The 15261-nt window shown below is 40.9% G+C and overlaps 1 protein-coding gene across 1 annotated transcript; it reads right to left on the bottom strand.

Annotated features, from left to right (window-relative positions):
* Positions 1-14705, bottom strand: mri1 (methylthioribose-1-phosphate isomerase 1). Its single transcript, XM_079854370.1, has 6 exons — positions 14328-14705; positions 10239-10462; positions 9002-9171; positions 7626-7802; positions 6572-6796; positions 1-5691 (listed from the first exon to the last, which is right to left on the bottom strand). Exons 1-6 carry the CDS (start codon positions 14694-14696, stop codon positions 5558-5560), a joined length of 1299 nt encoding a protein of 432 aa, XP_079710496.1. The 5' UTR covers positions 14697-14705; the 3' UTR covers positions 1-5557.
* Positions 14706-15261: the final 556 nt, after the last annotated feature.

The following is a 15261-nucleotide window of genomic DNA, read 5'->3' as shown; positions in this document are numbered from 1 at the left end:
TTTGTACGTGAGCCAGGCCGTGCATGTGAAGCGCTTCAAAGCCAAGAGCGAAATCTGAGATATTGAACTGCTTAAATTGCAAATATTCTTTGCTTGTCGCATCTAGTTGTCGAGTGGGGAGTCGAATCTATAGAGGGCCTCTCAATGAAAGCTTTTAAACAACAGTTTCATCACCAAGAATCACAATTCATGGATATACAGTGTATAGATATATATAAAACAAATAATCTGCTTGCACAGCCCCCCCCCTCCCCCCTCAAAAAAATAAAATAAAACAATCAATTTGAAGTGAAAACTAAATTTGTACCACCAGAACAACACAAATCCACACACATATGACCTCAAATGATGCTACATTTGTCTTTATTATGACTATTTCCATACCTCTCGTTTATAGTTCTGGTCTTAAAAATCAAAGAAATTAAATTTTCCAAAAAAACAAAACAAAAAACCCCCCCCAAAGCAAAACAGATTTTCCTTCGAGCTGTTTTAGATGAGAATTTGAATTTCTTTAAAAGTAGATGAACACATTTACAGCTGCTCTACGTGTTTTGATGCTACATTTTTCAATTTAAACAGATGAAATGTAAAAAAATAAATGTGCAATCATTACCATGTGTGATCCGAAGTTATTATCTAAATTAATGTGACACTGATGGTCTCGATGTGGGGAGAAAAACAAAAAAGAAAATGAGGGAAATGATTAATTCTTTTGATAGATTTATATGACCGGGTTGCGCTCTCTGAGAAGTGGGCGTGGCTCCGTCTCATTCAGCCAATCGGACATCAGTGGGCGGGGTGTTTTTGCTGGTCTCGTAAGGCAGTGAGGATTTTAGGCCTCGTTACATTCGGTAACACGGAGCAGAAGCCCTGACCGACTCGCGGTGCTGATCCCGGATCAGATCTAAACCCAAACACACGGCGGCCCGTGCCAAATTCTGACCCAAGATCAGCTGCGCGCATGTGTGTGTGTGAGAGAGTAAATACGACACAGAACTACGATAAAAAACAAAGTGGAAGTACTAGAGGAGTTCGGGATCTCTTCTGAGGTATCGTCTAAAGTCTAGCTCCATAGCACCATTTCCCCACACCCTGATCAGATACATCGATCTAAATGACAGATTTAAAGGAATACCACGGGTTTAACTCGAGCATCTGTGACATGATCTTGATTATGAGTGAAAATCATTTTTTTCGCCATAGGAATGTCACAAACACGAGATGAACCTGAAACCTTGAAATCATTGACCACTGAAAAAATCACTGACCGGTTATTGTACGTTTATGGTAGATCGACCATTCTGGTCGAAATACATTAAATACACACTATTAATTAAATACACACTGTATTTACTTGTGAAACGCACCGTTAAAAATCGTCTGTGCACGAATGTTCATAATCTCTGTATGTGTTTTATTTGTTCGACTGCAGGATTCAAATCTCTCGAAATGTTAATATAACATTTTGATTCAGTAACATGTGATTCAATTGGCATTCCCTGTAAAAGGACTGGCGCTCAGATTGGCATTATGCTGATAAATCGTACATATGTACATTAAAGTACAGCCCTTATCTAAACTGGGCTTACATTTTTACATATCTATCACTATAACTAATAAACAGTTGGACCTGGAAGTCTCATGGAAACACTTCAGCTCAAAATCAAAAGAAAATGCATGGTATTATAATCAGCACAAAGCTTTGCAAAGACTTTAGGATCATGAAGATGACAATTAAATACATTTTCCCACCAAAATTCTCAATATTGTAATGCAAAAAAAAATCTCAACGTCATTCAAATAAGATTGGGCTTGGTAAGATTTAGTTTTTGAAAGAAAAAAGTAAAAAGCAAGAACAAATTATTTTAAAAACATCCATTTAAAATTGTAAAAGTTGAGGTTGAGACGTGTCATACAAGTAAGATTTGGGGTCGGTAAGATATAGTTTTTGAGTCTCCGCAAGGCAGCGGCTCTCGAAACTGCGTAGAGCAGAGGAATTAAGAGATCGACGCAAAAAGCAAAAACAAACTTTTACAAACATCCATTTAAATTTGTAAAGAACATCCTTACTAATAAAAAAGTGGATCTCTGAAAGAGTCTAAAGAGGAGATTGAGACACATCATAGACCCACTTATACGGATGAGTTAAAAGATACGCCAATACCTGTTCTTGCTGACATCCCTCCAAATCACCCCCCCACAACATCACTTTAACATCTCTCCCTCATTAACAATTCGGTGATTATATTGCCATCTCTCGCCATACGAAAGAGACTCTCCATGAATTTTCTTGGCAATGTTTTTTGGGGTAGGTTGACAGGTCTTTCCCCAACCCTCCTTGGGACTCACACACTCATTCACACCTACGGACAATTTGGCATGAACCTGATTTTCTTTGGACATGTCATTGTTGGGGAGACCCTGGGAGAAAACCCACCCTGACACGGGGAGAACATGCAAACAAGATCGGCATCAGTAAATGCCCTGGATGTTATGAAGTTTCTTTGGAGAAAGAAACCCTAACCCTAACGGTATGGGAAAAGCAAATTATTCCCAAAGCTTGGTGAAAAGCAGGGGGAGTGCTGATCCCAAAAGACAAGAATTCATTCACCATCGAACAGTTTCGCTAAATAAACCTTCTGAATATTGAAGGCAAGATTTTCTTCAGTGTGTTGGCACAAAGAACCTAAAACAAAACCATTTTATTGACCCAGCTATAGAAAAGGCTGGCTTCTCAGGATGCCTTGAACATAACAGTGTTATATGGCATCAATTTCAGATGCTAGGAAGAAAGAAAGGGAACTGCACGTCTTGTTCCTCAATCTGGCCAACGCCTTTGGGCCAGTTCCTCATTCCTTCCTGAGGACGGCTTTTGAGTTGAGTTTTTACAGGTGCCTATACTAATAACAAATCTGGTAAAACATTACTTCCAAGATTTGCAAGTTTGCCTCACAACACCCAACTTTACTTCAGCATGGCAGCCATTGGAAGTAGGCATCATGGCGGGTACACCATCTACCCCTTGGCCTTTACTATGGCAATGGAGCTCATTATCAAAGCCATGAAAAGGGTTTCATTAAACAACTACAGTTTGGTTAGTTTTTCTTGTTCCACCAATATGAGCCTATATGGATTATAGGTCACCAGGATTTTGCCAAGTGATACAGCAACATATTCTGTTGATCCTGGAAGAATATTCCTATCTGAAAATTTAGCCTACACCCCTACACCTAACCCTACCCATCAGTTATCACTAAAATCAGAGGGAAATGATGAGTATACCCATAATAACACTGAGTAGAAGCATCTCACCCTGATTGTAAGCCTAAACTTGACATAAGCTGTAAACTTGTCCCTCAAATCTGATTGGTTGATTGGAATGTTGATCCAGGAACATGTTGTACTTGGTGAAATCACGTTCACCATGGAGGTCATAACAACGGTCCCCTGCGCCAAAAGACTTCATCAAAACATCACATGGGCGAGGATGAAAATCAAGCCCAGTAACTGAAAAGCTCCATTGAAAAAGTCATGTCACAGATCAAAGATTTCATATTGATGGAATACTTGTTGGAATAATTGATGAAATAACTGTTTCGGAGCGATAAAAAGTTTGAACGATTAAAAAAGGACACCATCATGTACATAAATGACATCACCAAGACCTTTCTGCCAGGAAAACTCAAGCTGTGGTGCTTTCAGTTTGGCAAACTCCCAAGACTCATGTGGCCTCAAACTGTGTACAAGATCCCACTCAGCAAAGTGGAAAAGCTGGAAAGGGTGATAAATGCACAGGTACGGGACTGTACGGGAATGGCAAATGAAATGACCAATTACAAGTCTGCTGGAAGAATTAAAACCGCACCAAAGCACGTTTTTTGGACATGACCCTCACTGACTGTGAAGATCCTGCTGTGTGCACAGCGGCCCCTCGGGAGAAAGCGGGGAGAAAGCGGACACCATCTGAAGCCGTGGGCAATGCAAAGTCAGCACTTCATTTCAGGGACATGGTTGGTCAAGTTTAATATGGGAGAGCTGGCCTTGGGCTCAGTCCAAACGCTCCTCAATGGCACAAGGACACGTCAAGGCAGAAGAGATGAGGCGGCAGAGAAAGAGAAACTGGCCAAGAAAGGTCAATATGGACTAACTGGGTGAACAGACTCAGATTTGGTCCTTTGGTCTACAACAGTCAAGCTTACAGTCCCATGGGAGGATGGAGTGGAGGAAGCATTTGAGAGAAAATGTTTGAAGTACTCTGAACTGCCAACCGGAGCTACACAAAATGGCTGGAAGGTGAGGATTTTTCCAGTGGAAGAGGGATGTAGGGGTTTTCACCACCAGTCTACTGAGGTAAATGGGGGTTTAGGAGTCGCTCTCTCCAACAAGCAATCAAGTCCATGTCGAATCCAGCGGGAAGAAGCAGGAATTGGCAGTGGATTAAAAGGAAGGATATCAACTGGGCGGTGGGATGAAGACGGGAGGACACGGAGCTGGGGGGGGGGGGGTGTACCTGGGATGCCAGGTGTCACTTTTAAGCCCTCTGGAGACGTCATGGGTTCATCAACAAACGTTCATGAAGGCCCACTGATATTTCTACCACTCAAATCTCACTGCTGACATCAGGTGTGCCAACCTTCCCCAGGGATTGAAGCATCAAGTCCAATTAGCACTACAATATTTGGTTACAAATAGAGTAAAAACAGAAATATTATTTTCAGAAAAATCGTACTGATCCCAATCTTTTGAACGGTATTGTAAATTAGACTACTGTACACTGTAATACTTTTTTTTTAACAATATTACAGTAATAAATATTGTAATAAGAGAAATGCTCCTATGATATTACATATTTTTAAAAATCTAAAGTGTAATATAGATTTACAATATAAATAGAAAGTGTTTTTGTATTAAAGTACTGAGAATATGGAGGGAGAATATGCATAACTGTCAATAAAATAAAATCTTAATGCTCCTAAAAACAGGCTTTGTTTACTTTTTCCATTTGATTTTGGGGTGAAATATGACCCGGACCCTCACAGGACATCAGTTCAACCCGTATTAAACCTAAGACTTTTATTTTGAAATACTCTGAATGTTCTCAACGCCTGCCCACTGTTTGCCATCTCTGTGTGTGAAACACTTCCTGTTACAAACAACCTGGAGCTGAGCCAGAAAGAGGGGAAGAAACAAGTGGACAAAAAAAGGGAACAGTTGAATGAGGTTTTCACAAAGATGTAGACAAAAGACATGAGATGGTGTGACATGAGCTGTACACAGAGAGAAGGAGAAGGTGTGTGTTTGCGTGTGTGTGTGTGTGTGTGTGTGTGTGTGTGTGTGTGTTTACAAGCATCCCTGGGTTGTACATTGTGTGTCACATGGTGTTATTCCACTTCACTTTGTAAGTGTTGAATTGAACGGAACGTGCGTGTGCCTTGTTAACACCTCGGCGCCGATGCTTGTGTGTGTAATTAAAGGTGCAACCTCCACCACAGTGAGGTGGAAACACTAGGAGAGAGAGAGGCGAGAGGTGTGTGAGGTGCAGCGATACACCCGTGCCTCACAGCGCAGTGAGTCTCCCCGTCAGAGCGGCCTGCAGTTCAGACGGCAGGAACACGCCGAGCTCGGTGATGATGCCGCCCGTGATCAGCTGGTGCGGGGTGACGTCGAACGCCGGGTTCCACACGTCGATCCCTGCAACCACAGAGAATGAGCTCCTTAAAAAAACAGCGCTGTTTTAGTATCACTGATGTATATTTTTTTAGAGTTGGATATTTTCTGAAATTAAAAATGAAAACACAAGTCAATGAATAAAAGGGGGGTGCGCAACTCTCCCGTCCCACTCCTGAAGACTCTGAAACTCCTGGTCTTGTCCACTGTGCGTCAGGCAGGAGTTCATGAGAGAGTGCAGTAATCTGTCTCTCCCCCCCCGAGACGCCGGCAGCTATTAAACGCTGCGGCTTTAATTAATCTGATGCTTCTGACTCGTCTCTCTCTCTCTTCTCTTTTCACACGTATGTAGGATCATTCCTCCCTCGCCCTCATATCACAACCGTTTAATTAAAAGCAGCTCTGCTCTGTTTCAAATCTCACTTAAGCCCTGCGGTCCCGCACACACACACACACACTTTCTCTCTCACACACACACACTAATCATCTTTTTCTGACTTTCTCACCCCTTCTTCACTAAAATAACCTCCTGCTTTAAACATTTGCAAACACAAAAATACAAAAAGCTGTTTACTGCGCGTAAGTGCAAAAAAACACAATGGCAGGTGAAAATTTACCACACACACACACTAGAGTTTACAATCTGTAGTTAGGCATAACACTAATGCACAAAATGCTTGATAACAAGAAATACTGCAATTATATTCCATTACTCCTTTAATGTCTACATTAATAATATCATAAAATTCAATATGAATACATTTACACCACATTCTCATGGTTTCAGTTAGTGTTACTACAGTAAATCATGGTAAATGTTGGCAACCTTAGGGTTGAAAAGTGAGTCAAATTTGTGCCTTTTTACTTTTTTTTATTGTTTATTCCTCCTTTCACACACACTCACCAGGTGCAGCTACAGGAACCCCATTGATGCTGGTGAGCTCCACAGCGGGACGTTCCTCGATCACGATGTCTCGCCCGCTCTCCAGACTCAGGTCGCAGGACGTGCTCGGCGCCGCCACGTAAAACGGCACCCCGTGGTGTTTGGCGGCGATGGCCAGCTGATACGTGCCCACTTTATTCGCCGTGTCACCGTTCGCAACAACCCTGTCCGCTCCGACGACGACAGCTGTGTGCACACAAGAACGTCACAGGGGTCCTAGAATGACCTTTTCACAAGATGTACAAGATGTCCCCAGAGTGTGTATGTGAAGTTTTAGCTCAAAATACCCCACAGATATTTTATAGCATGTTAAAATTGTCACTTTTTGAGGGTGAGCAAAAACGCACCATTTTGTGTGTGTCCCTTTAAAATGCAAATGAGCTGCTGCTCCCGGCGCAGAGGGCGGAGCTTCAACAGCTTGTGCATGTTAGCAGGTCCGATTACCTCACACACATGCACTGAACATTTCAAAAACTTTTAGCCTTTTATGTTTAAACCGGAGTCGGAAAGATGGAGAGAATCAAGAAGTGACAACATGTAGAAGCAACAGGACGTTTCTGAATGGTTAGTTGATGAATTTATGTAGCTTATGGGAGTTAACTATCTTCTAGTCATTGATTAGCATATTCTTCATGATAATCTATAAATCGCATTCCTGGGGGCGGGGTTTATGTACATTTTAGGGTTAGTGATGTCACTTACTCATGAAGAAGCTCATTGTAGTCCCTACCAGCCGTTTGTTTATGTTTTTATTAACCAGAGAAATTTATTAGTATACAGTAGCATACACAGAATCGAGATATTAATGAATTTTTTTTTTTTTTCAGCTTTTTTTTGTAGGTTCCCTTTGGTAATATCTCCCTTTGCTTTGAACTTTGAGCGTCGTAACTTGCAGATGTTGTTTATGCTCAAACAGCAACATTACACACTAACTAAAGTTAGAAAAGTGAAATCATGATCAACCACCCCTTTAAACTCTGCCAGACCTGATCCAGAAACAGAACTGGAGTGTCACCTGTGATGCCCTTCTCCCTCATGGCGAGCGCTGCCATGCTGTCTGTGATGAGGGTGGCGGGGAACCCCTCAGCGACGGCCTCGTACGCCGTCAGGCGGGCGCCCTGGTTGTAGGGCCTCGTCTCTGTGCAGTACAAGCGCTTCAAGCGGCCCAGCGTGTGCAGCGACCGCACCACTCCTGCACGGATCAGATACACACATTCATTTCTAGCATTGCTACACCAGCGCATGATTAAAGGTGGGGTAAGCGGGATGTGAAAAACGCTGTTTGGATGCTAAGGTCCTTGCACACTGAGTCTGAAATTTTCTTTCGTATTTGTCATTCGGTGGCTCTGAATTGACCGTTCACAAAGACCCGCCCCCTTTAGTTACTGTTGCTATGTCCGACAAGCCTCACGCCGCTCTCACGCCACACCATGTTCTCACACAGTGAAAAATACATCGCAGAGCAAAGAGGACACTGACAACACGCTGACAGACCAGGTTACTTTTGATATTAAACAAAGTCTCACCTTTCAAATTTGGTCATTTTTTTAAAGAAATTTAAACAATAAATACCGTTTTGTGGCTTTTAACGTGTCTGACAGATCGCTGTAGAGCCTCAATCGTGAACCGATCATCTCTTCCTTCTAGTTAATTTATAGCATCAAATAAACATGAATAAACATCAGAAGGAATGTTGTTTTAACCACGGAAAGATGTCAGTACACACGGTTTAAAGTTCAAATCCACCGACGTTAATCTACTAACTCTCCTGACTGCTTTGTCGGACAAAAATGGCGGAATCGGTGGATGGCGGATTATGATTGGTCAGATCGCCTGTCAATCAAACTCCCTACGAAGGGTCAATTGTCAAAAAACCTCTCATAAATGCTTGCTATGGATGCGAATAACGCAGAAAATCGAACCCGATCCGAATTTTTTTATGACGGACGAAAGTTTCAGAGGCAGTGTGTGAACGTGATTGCCACAACGCGAGGTCGTATTTATTTTTTAACATGCGAAAATTTCGGACGAGAATTTCAGACTTGGTGTGCAAGCAGCTTTAGTCGACCGACACACAACGTGTGTAACGTGTGTAGCCAATCAGCATTAGAATGACGGTGGAGGAATAAGAACGAGCAAGAGGGAGATTTGAAGAAAGACTGCAGAAATAATATAGATGAGAAACAATACAAAAGAGAAAAGCTCTGGAAAATAAAGGGTTATGTCTGGACAAGAGCTTTAGGAGGTTTGGCTCCGGATTGGAGGTTGAGGTTTGGAGGCGGAGCAATGAAGAAGGGGTGTGTTTGTTTGGGTTGATTTCAAATATCAACATTGTCCAACAGCGTTTTTGAAATGGCGCTTACCCCACCTTTAATGCGCACGCGGACTCACCGAGAGCTGTGCCGTATCCCGCTGTGGCGAGGCTGCCGGTGTTGCAGTGTGTGAGGATGGTGACCGAGTCTCGCGGGACTCCTGACAGGATGTGCTGGGCGCCGTAGTTGCCGATTTTTTTGTTGTCGTTCACGTCCCGCTCCAACATTTCCTCAATCCAGCCAATCACGCTGCAGCAGGGGCGTGGCCAAGAGAGAAACACATTAATACGCTGGTCTGTTATGGTTAATAATCCTTTGCTGGAGATTAAAGGTCATACATATAATTGTGGTTGTCAATTTAATTGGTCTCTGATGGTGAAAGTTGGATGAAAAGTGAATTTGAACACAATAGCAAATATAATTTCCTTTAATTATGTTCTTCAGTTAAAGACAACAGTTAATTATATTATAAATAGAGTAAAAAAACAGTTATACTGTGATTTATCACAATTTAAGATGACAGTTTTCAATATACTATATATTTTGAATATGTTGTATTTTATTCCTGTGATGGCAATGTTTTTTAACTATATTATAATTGAAATAAATGTTTTTTAATCAATTAAATAATTATAGAAATGATTTAGAATTTATGTGGCTTTTTAGCATAGTACTTTAGATAGGAGTTTGATCATTTTTAATATTAATAATTTATTGACAGAAATATTTCAAATGATTCTTTTAAATATTTCTAAAAGTTTAAAATATTAAATGAATAATAACTAAATAATAAAATATTTTTGAAAGCTAATAGCATTATTTCGCTCCGTTTTAGTTCTCCGTTCTTCATAACTAAGCTAGTCTCAAATAGCCACATTTTTGACAATCCTACGTTTCTCACTGAACATATTCGGGTCAAAAACAGCAGAAATAGCATATAATGTGTGTTCAGAATTTCAATTAAACTTTAAGACAGATTTCACAGACATATAAAAGCTTGTTTCCACCACCACCACAAAAAAAAAAAAAAAAAAACATTAAAAAGGTAATTGTGAAATTTAATCTCACAATTCTAACTTTTCTCTGAATTGTGAGATATAAACTCGCAATTGTAAGCTATAAAGTCCAAATCTGAGAATCCAAAACTGATTCGCAATTACCTTCTTATTTTTATTCTGTGGCGGAAACAAGCTTCCACAGACATAACTCAAGAAGACAAAGCCGAGAACATGATTCTGCTCTGGACTATCTTGGTATCAAACGTGCCTCCAGCAAATCCCTGAATATCATTAAAAGATTTAAGCTCTCAGTGTCACCTGTCTCTCAGCTGCTCTGTGTTCTTCTCCATGCTCTCGTTCTCGGTGAACTCCATGAGCTCGCGCGCGGCTCGGCCCATGTTGACCGCCGTGGGTCGGGCGGAGGTCAGGTGACACAGAGACTCCCTGATGAAGGACACGAGGTCGTCGGCCCCGGCGCCCCCCCGCAGCTCCACCGCCAGGCTCAGGCACCCCACGATGGCAATGGCGGGAGCGCCGCGCACCTGCAGGGTCAAAGGTCACACGCCAGAGAGTCAGGGACAAACGCTCTACAATGTTTCTCATTGAAGGGTTAGTTCTCCCAAAAATCATTTACTCACCCTCATGTTGTTCCAAACCTGTTTGACCTGTATAACCTTTCTTTCTTCTGTTGAACACAGGAAATTTTGAAGAATGTAGGTAACCATTGACTTCCATCGTAGAAAAAAAAAAAAATTATTGTAAAAGTCAACCGTCTGCTAACCAACATTCTTCAAAATATCATCTTTTGTGTTCAACAGAAGTAAGAAACTCATACAGGTTTGTTACAACATGAGGGTGAGTAAATGACAATTTGTGACCTGTCCCTTTAAGAGGTTTATTCCTTCACACATTCTGCTCTCACAGATCATCTATTTACATTGATTTTCATGATTTTAACGCTTCCATTCAGGCCTAAAATCAGCTCACTGATTATTAATTATTAAAATTACAGGGGGACTTTAAAAACAACAGTTAATTAGATTATAAATACAGTAAAAAAAAAACAGCAATACTGTGATGTATTACAATTTAAAATAACTGTTTTCAATATACAAAATATTTTGAATATGTTGTAAAATGTATTTAATTCTTGTGATGGCAATGTTTTTTTTTATTATATTATAATATTATAAACGAAAGAAATTGTTTTTAAATCAATTAAATAATAAAAAATTGATTTTATGTGACTTTTTAGCATTGTAATTTAGATTAGAGATTGATTATTTTAATATATGTTTTAGGAAAAAAATTACTATGAAAGTCAACCGTCTGCTAACCAACATTCTTCAAAATATCATCTTTTGTGTTCAACAGAAGTAAGAAACTCATATAGATTTGTTACAACATGAGGGTGAGTAAATGACAATGTTCATTTATGGGTGAACTGTCCCTTTAAGAGGAGATTTATTCCTTCACACATTCTGCTCTCACAGATCATCTATTTAAATTGATTTTCATGATTTTAACGCTTCCATTCAGGTCTAAAATCAGCTCACTGGAATGGAAAACTACATTATTACAGTGAAAAGCCCCATTGATTAATTAATCATGATGTGAGACAGATGAATAAGTTCACTGTTTGGAGTTTTTGTGGACACATTCAAGGAAAACGTCATTTTCTTTTAAGAGTTTCAATGAAATGCTCATAGAGTCATGCATAGCAGTCACAGTTCAGAGGTTATTAAACAACTCCAGTAGAAATGACATCGTGTGTGCGGTAAGTATGATGTCATCATTCCTTTAGAACTTCTGCCATTATGATAACAATAGAGGATTACGACATCATTCTGAAGTGGTCATTCCGTTCAGTTCAAAGAGCTGATTACATGACTGTGATGTCATAGTGGTTTAATAACAGGATGACGTCACTATTCTCAAAGGAGTAGTTCACTTCAGAATTAAAATTTCCTGTTAATTTCCTCACCCCCACATCATCCAAGATGTTCATGTCTATCTTTCTTCAGTCGAAAAGAAATGAAGGTTTTTGAGGAAAACATTCCAGGATTTTTCTCCATATAGTGACTTCAATGGGGTCCAACAGGTTTAAAGGTCCAAATGTGAGTTTCAGTGCAGCTTCAAAGTCTCGACACGATCCAGCCGAGGAATAAGAGTCTTATCTGGAGAAACCATCGCTCATTTACTAAAAATAAACATTTATATACTTTTTAACCACAAATGCTCGTCTTCCACCAGCTGCGATGCGCCACACATTACGTAATCACGTTGAAAGGTCAAGCGTGACATAGGCGTAAGGACCGACCTAGAATAAGAGTCTTATCTAGAGAAACCATCGGCCATTTTCTAAAAAAAACAACAACATTTATATACTTTTTAACCAGAAATGCTCATCTTGCACGTCCACGACTTCACGCATTACGCAATCGTGTTGGAAAGGTCAGGTGGTAACCTGACGTAGGCGGAAAATGTAGGTTAGGGCGAATCTCATTTTCTCCTCCAACTTCAAAATTGTCCGACCTCGTTGTTTTACCTTTTATTTTTTTAGTAAATGGCGTTTGACTTAGTCTTTGCACGTTCACTTTGTAAACACTAGGTCGGCCCTTACGCCTATGTCACGCTTGACCTTTCAACGTGATTACGTAATGTGTGGCGCATCGCAGCTAGTGGAAGACGAGCATTTGTGGTTAAAAAGTATATAAATGTTTATTTTTAGTAAATGAGCGATGGTTTCTCCAGATAAGACTCTTATTCCTCGGCTATCGTGTCGAGACTTTGAAGCTGCACTGAAACTGAAATTTGGACCTTTAAACCTGTTGGACCCCATTGAAGTCACTATATGGAGAAAAATCCTGGAATGTTTTCCTTAAAAACCTTCATTTCTTTTCGACTGAAGAAAGAAAGACATGAACATCTTTGATGACGTGGGGGTGAGTAAATTATCAGGAAATTTTAATTCTGAAGTGAACTACTCCTTTAACTGAAAACACACTACATGTCTTTGTTCCACACACTCTTGGTGAACCATCGGAGAAGATGAATGGAAGGTCTGGTGACCGTCACTTGCCGTACATTAGTAAAGCTCTCATGACAGTGACAGCGCGTGGCACACGACCAAACCCCTCAACCAAACCCCTCAACCCCTGATTGATCAATAATTCATGCGAGATATTTGCAGTAACGACTATTAATGAGGCGCAGACGTGGCTGCCGGAAAACCAGCACCCCAACACATTAATTATGCACTGCATTAATCAAGACTGGAACGGCGTGAGGAAGAACATCCGAGCAACAACACCTTTACAATCAATGCGTGTTCGCAAACGATAAGGGGCGGTTCGTGCGGGACAGGTACTTGTGTTCAAAGAGTTCGGAACAGTTTTGAAAGGGATGTGTGAATAAAAGCCTAAATTAAATCTGTTCATCATATAAAGCGATCGAGTCTCTTTGGAAAATTTGAACTAAACCGCTTGATTCATATGGATATTAGTTTTACGATTGCTTAATGAACTTTTTGAAGCGTCAAAGTGGTAGTTGCGTAGCTGTCAATGGAAAATCTTCATTTGTGTTTTTGAAGATGAACGAAAGTCTTACGGGTTTGGAATGACACGAGAGTGAGTAAATGATGACAGAATTACATTTTTTGGGTGAATTAACCCTTTAAACTTGACATGCCATCATACAAACACAGCAGCCAAAAGCATCTATGTGATGCATCAGTGCATAGACCAACTTAATTAGCAAAATAGTGCAAGAAACAATCGAAACAGAACGCAAGGGACGTTTTTTTTAACTTAACACTTTAAAAGGTGCGTGAGATACTGAAAAAATTATGAACATTCTGTCTACCAAACAAAAATTAGAACACAAACAAAACACAAGTGCACGTTCTTCTGCGTGAACCTAATACAGAACGTTCCCTAACGTTCCCGATTGATTTTCCTTTTAGGAACATTCCAGGAAATTTATTTTCAATCATTTTCAAAGATAAACAAATTATGGCGGTAAACAAAATAAGACGCACGCCTGCATTATTCAAAAATAAACAGCGCAGACTGAACGCAAGAACGCGTCCTGATGCGCACAAGCGTTCATCACACTTTGAACGATGTGCAGGATTCATTCCAATAGATCTGAGAGGCCAACAGGGATTCCATTAATGACATTATTAACTGCGATTCAATCCTATAATTTCCTATATATTAATATATTCACCAGGCTTACAGGGACTTCACACCAAGCGCAGGTTATGCAGATCACACATGCACACGCACGAACAAAGCGCGACCCCGTGCTCTGATCCGACACAAAGGAACCTCAGCCCGGCTTTGAGATGCTCGGATGTGTGTGAACGGAACCGGGCAGAGGATCCGTGGATCGGGCCTTCCGTACCTTCATGCTCTTGATGGCCTCATATCCGTCCCGCACCGACCGGATCTCGTCGAACACGGTCTCGTGCGGCAGCAGCAGCTGGTTGAGGATCTGCAGAGACCCGGACCGGTACCGGATCGCTTCCAGCGTCATGACCCGTATGAGATGCGGATGAAGGGATTCCGGGAGCGCTGTCGCCGATGTGTGACGGATTCCGTCGGTTCGTCTCGAGTCCTGTAGATTTCGGGGTGTGTTAAAAGCAGGGTGAATCGCGAGCGAGGTGTGGGCGTAGTTTAAAGGCCTGCCCGGACTGGGGAAAAAAAGCGCACGGCTCACGGAACCGCGTGTTCTCTCCGGTAGGAAGCCCCGCCCATCTGGCCCCGCCCACATCTGTCAATCATCCTCCAGCAGAGAGTGCGCGCTCCCGTGTGCTGCATTTGACATTCAGCTGAAGCCTTGTTCTTATAACTAACGTTACAAGGCAACAATGTTAAATGTAAATATCGATTAAAATGCACTCTGTTGTTCCGCGAGTTTGATATTTTAATACGTCATGATAACGTTATCCACCTCAGAGGGCTTTTAATGTAAAGGAATGGTTCTTAATTTTCTTAATTTCACATCTTTGCAAACGATATGTCTTCTGTGTAACATTAAAACGAGATGTTCACACACAGATCTTTTTAGTTATAGTGAATGGGGACTAAGGTCTGTTGAGCGCCAAAAAATAAACAAGTAATAATAACTGTAAAGATTTACTAATCAATCATTCTAATTCTACGAGATAATGAAAGTACACCACTGCTATAACGATAACGACACAGAGGAACGATATTGTTGGAATCACTTTCAGAACGATTTTTCCCCCAGCTAAATAAAACATTGTCAGCCAATCAGAATCCACCCTACTTCCAAGAGCTCGAGCATTTAAAGCGGCAGACACAAACAGAACTTT

The sequence above is a fragment of the Squalius cephalus genome (assembly GCF_949319135.1).
Source record: "Squalius cephalus genome assembly, chromosome: 2".
NCBI classification, from domain to species: domain Eukaryota; kingdom Metazoa; phylum Chordata; class Actinopteri; order Cypriniformes; family Leuciscidae; genus Squalius; species Squalius cephalus.
Note: the sequence above shows the minus strand (reverse complement) of the source record. Positions and strands in the feature narration are given on the sequence as shown.